Below are 4,979 nucleotides of genomic sequence, written 5' to 3' on the forward strand. Positions count from 1 at the left end.
GGCCTCTCCCGTTGCAGAGCACAGGCTCCGGACGCGCAGGCTCAGCGGCCATGGCTCACGGGCCCAGCCGCTCCGCGGCATGTGGGATCTTCCCGGACGGGGGCACGAACCCGCGTGCCCTGCATCGGCAGGCGGACTCTCAACCACTGCGCCACCAGGGAAGCCCGTGGAATTTGCATTTTATTGAAAGTAAAATGAGAGGCCACTAGAGGATTTTAGCACAGGGTTGACATCCAATTTTCATGTCAAGATCACTCTGTTCCCTCCATGGAGAAGGGGGAAGGCAGCATATCCGTTCTTCCATTGCTCCTATTTCAGAGGTAGGTTCTGGAAAAACATTATGAGTTTTGGAATAAAGTGGCTTTTAATATCTGCTAATGATCATCAAGAGGTTTCTAGGTAGACCCTTGTTCTGTTGACAGCACCAAAGGTGTTGGCTGCAGAGTATCCCACATTCAACATCGGTAATCAAATGACTACCAAACATTCCAAAGGTATATATGCAAGGAGACAGACCGGAGGGAAAAATCTTCTAGGATAAGAGGAAGTTCCATTACAACTGGGTAGACCAGTTTATTAGACAAGGAAATAATAAGGCTGAAACAATGTCTAAATTACAAATGCATTAACCAGGGCAATTTTGTCTTTATATGAAGAACACAGCATAGCTTCCCCACGTCTGATTTACTCCCTTTCAACTACTTTCAGCAACTAGGCATAATTCATTTTATTGGGCTGCAGTTTATTGGGCTCTTTTTGCAGATAATATGCTGTTAACTAATTGAAGGTTTGTGGCAACCCTGTATCAAGCAAGTCTATCGGCACCATTTTTCCAAAAGCACTTGCTCACTTTGTGTGTCTGTGTCACATTTTGGTAGTTCTTAGAATATTTCAAACTTTTTCACTATTATTATATTTGTTATGGTGATCTGTGATGAGTGATGTTTGATGTTATTGTTGCAAAAAGATTGGGCTTCCCTGGTGGTGCAGTGGTTAAGAATCCACCTGACAATACAGGGCACACGAGTTCAAGCCCTGGTCCAGGAAGATCCCACATGCCGCAGAGCAACTAAGCCAGCGAGCCACAACTACTGAGCCTGCGCGTCACAACTACTGAAGCCCGCGCACCTAGAGCCCGTGCACCACAACAAAGAGTAGCCCCCACTCGCCGCAACTAGAGAAAGCCTGAGCGCAGCAATGAAGACCCAACGCTGCCAAAAATTTATTAATTAATTAATTAATTTTAAAAAAGAGTATGACTGGCTGCAGGCTCAGTTAATGATCAGCACTTTTTGCGCGTCCGGAGCCTGCGCTCCGCAACGGGAGAGGCCACAACAGTGAGAGGTCTGCGTACCGCAAAAAAAAAAAAAAAAAAAAAATGTTCTACACAAAGATGCTGGCAAAAAGGCTTGTTCATCAGAACAGGGTGAGTGATGATGACGAAGCAAGCACGATCTCTAAGCTAAAGCAAGCTTGCGGTTTTGAGTTTACCTCTAAACTTCAGCAGATGTTTCAAGACATGGGTGCAAGCAAATATTTGAATGAGCAGTTCAAAAAGCTCCTGACAAATTCAGAGCCGCTGGGCTTGGATTTCAGTATTCAAGTTCTGAGCTCCGGATCATGGCCTTTTCAGCAGGCCAGTACGTTCGCCTTGCCGTCGGAGCTGGAACGGAGTTATCAGCGCTTCACAGCGTTTTACGCCAGTATCTGTCACAGTAGCAGAAAATTGACGTGGTTATATCAACTGTCTGAAGGAGAATTAGCAACAAACTGCTTCAAAAACAGATACACCTTGCAGGCATCTACATTCCAGATGGCCATCCTGCTCCAGTACAACACAGAAGACGCGTACACCGTGCAGCAGCTGATGGACAGCACCCAGATCAAAACGGACGTTTTTGCACAAGTCCTACAGATTTTAGTGAAGTTGAAGTTACTGGTCTTGGAAGACGAAAATACACAAGTTGATGAGATGGAATTGAAGCAAGATACCTTAATAAAATTATATCTTGGTTATAAAAACAAGAAATTAAGGGTTAACATCAATGTGCCAATGAAAATGGAACAGAAGCAGGAACAAGAAACCACACACAGAAACATAGAGGAAGATCGTAAACTACTGATCCAGGCGGCTCTCGTGAGAATTATGAAAATGAGGAAGGTTCTAAAACACCAGCAGTTACTTGGAGAAGTACTGACTCAGCTCTCCTCAATATTCAAGCCTCGGGTCCCAGTATTTAAGAAATGCATTGACATTCTGATCGAGAAAGAATATTTGGGGCTTCCCTGGTGGCGCAGTGGTTGAGAGTCCGCCTGCCGATGCAGGGGACGCGGGTTCGTGCCCCGGTCCGAGAAGATCCCATATGCCGCGGAGCGGCTGGGCCCGTGAGCCATGGCCGCTGGGCGTCCCCCAGGAATGGCACTGCTCTGGCTGGGTCTGCTGAAATGTTTGATATCATCCTCTAGACCAGTGGTTCTCATCCATGGGTGATTTTACCTGCCAGGAGATATTTAGCAACGTCTGAGACATTTTGGATTGTCATAGCAGGGTGGTGCTACTGGCATCTAATGGGTAGAGGGCAGGGAGGCTGCTAAAAACCCTACAATTCAGAGTACAGCTCCCCACTACAAATAATTATCTCATCCACAATGTCAGTAGTGGCAAGTTTGAGAAATCCTGTTCTATACACACAAAAAATGTTTTTAATAGATCCTGCCTTTTGTAAGCACATAGTATAGGGTGACACATTTGGGAGTGAAAGTGAAGGCTGAATAACTCATGAGGACAACAGGTGTAAATGGAGGTTGTCACATACAAACTGGGAGGTATGCTCACCCCAATTCTGGAGTCCCAGGAAATGGCTCAAGGTCAATTCTCTGAAAATCACTTTGGGAATGCTAACTTGTCTAATGAGCAATTTGGTGAGAAATGCCTTAAACTAGATTTACACCAATTTGTCATCAGTCTTGGGCTACCAGCAGAAAGGATAACAGCAGGGGTGAGGCCAAGGGCAGGAGCTGAGAGGTGAAAGGCAGCAGTAAAGCAAATGCAATGAATCCATGATAGAACCAAAATCTGGGGAGGGGGGGGAGTCCTCCACAGCTTTGGAATCAACTCTGGCAAGTTGGTTATATGGCAAATTGGTGATTTGGCAAATGAACCATTCAATGAGTTGGCTTTTGATGCATTAGCTCTCTCCAAATTGATTTTTGGACAATAACATGTTTACCTAGGAAACATCTACGAAAGAAGAGGTGCTTAAAAAGTGGGGCATAGGGGCTTCCCTGGTGGCGCAGTGGTTGCGCGTCCGCCTGCCGATGCAGGGGAACCGGGTTCGCGCCCCGGTATGGGAAGATCCCACATGCCGCGGAGCGGCTGGGCCCGTGAGCCATGGCCGCTGGGCCTGCGCGTCCAGAGCCTGTGCTCCGCAACGGGAGAGGCCACAACAGAGAGAGGCCCGCGTACCGCAAAAAAAAAAAAAAGAATATTTGGAGCGAGTGGATGGTGAACAGGACACCTACAGTTACTTGGCGTAACCCTTCTGGAAGGGTCTGACCGCGGGCGCAGCCCCTCGTCCCGTGGAAAGGATGGAGACGAGTTCACCGCGGCAGCTACGCCCCCCGCACCTCCTGCTCAGCCCCCAGGCTCCCACTGAGGGCTCGGGGCGATCAGAACTGCTCAGGATCGCCACACTTCAAGTTTGTAAATACGGACACCGATGCCATTTAACCTAATTTAAGACCAGAGGGGATGGAACCTTCCATGCTGAGGGTTGCATGCTTCTGCATCCGAATCAACCCATTAGCCACGTGAATAACAGCTGCCGGCTGGGCGGCCCCTCGGAGGCCAGCAACACCTAGAGAGCAGGTCTGAACGGACCCACGTGTTATCTGCTGTGAAAAACCATTTGTATAGTATGGTTCATTTTTTAATGTGTGAAAATAAAGAAAATTAAAGGAAAAACAAGATAACAAGAGTCGACTCTAGAAAGTATCAAAGGGACGTTCAGAAGCATGGAGAATAAATCCAGAAGTTCAAATTTTTATTTCAGTGTAATTCCAGAAAAATGTAACAGAGAAAATAAAAGAAAGCCAATATTTGAAGAAATAATGGGAAATAATACCTCAGAATTATGGAAATATATGATTCCACATATTACAAAAGTCCACTTAATGCAAAGCAATATCATAACATTTAAAAAGCAAGAAACAAATAAACACATTGCAAAGCAACTTCCACATGCTAAGGGTAAAGTGAAACTTCAAAAGCCATCAGAGGGGAAAAAACAATGTAATAAAGTGTAAAAATCAATTTTCATGAGCTATTTTGTCAGGTTCATTAGATACATGACATCAATTAGATACATGACACAAATTACTGAGGGAGAGTTCTGCTTCTGCAACACAGAGGGCATCAGGGAAGTTCAAGGTAGTAAAGACAAACGGAATAGAAAATTCTGAAGAAGATCAAGCGTAAGTGGGAATTTGATATATTTGGAGGTTGTATGACAAATTAGCGGTTGGAGTGACCAACTAATTAATATTGGCTCTGGTTCTCCACAGAAACATATTTAAATAGAATGTATATATGTTATTACTTACCTCAAACACAAACACAAATTCCAGATGGAGAACAGAACTAAATAAAAACAGAAACATGACTTTTTAATAAAGAAAACTGTCTCTATGATACTGAGGTAGGGAAGCCTTTTAATTAAACATTTTTCCAAGGTAAAATTAGTCAAAAAAAGGATTGCCAAGGGCTTCCCTGGTGGCGCGGTGGTTGAGAATCCGCCTGCCAATGCAGGGGACACGGGTTCGTGCCCCGGTCCGGGAAGATCCCACGTGCCGCGGAGCGGCTGGGCCCGTGAGCCATGGCCACTGAGCCTGTGCGTCCGGAGCCTGTGCTCCGCCACGGGAGAGGCCACAACAGTGAGAGGCCCGCATACCACAAAAAAACAAAAAACAAAAAAACAACA

At 45.7% G+C, this 4,979-nt stretch overlaps 1 protein-coding gene across 1 annotated transcript in view; it reads left to right on the forward strand.

Moving 5' to 3' along the window:
• The window catches only part of LOC129392112 (cullin-1-like), a 12,187-nt gene extending 9,836 nt beyond the window's left edge, over positions 1–2,351 (forward strand). Inside the window, exon 4 of the mRNA XM_055084671.1 lies at positions 1,389–2,351. Within this exon, the coding sequence (XP_054940646.1) occupies positions 1,389–2,305 (917 nt within the window). The 3' untranslated portion in view covers positions 2,306–2,351. The remainder of the gene's footprint in view (positions 1–1,388) is intronic.
• The last annotated feature ends 2,628 nt before the right edge of the window (positions 2,352–4,979 follow it).

This window comes from Physeter macrocephalus, chromosome 5 (genome assembly GCF_002837175.3).
Source record: "Physeter macrocephalus isolate SW-GA chromosome 5, ASM283717v5, whole genome shotgun sequence".
NCBI lineage: Eukaryota > Metazoa > Chordata > Mammalia > Artiodactyla > Physeteridae > Physeter > Physeter macrocephalus.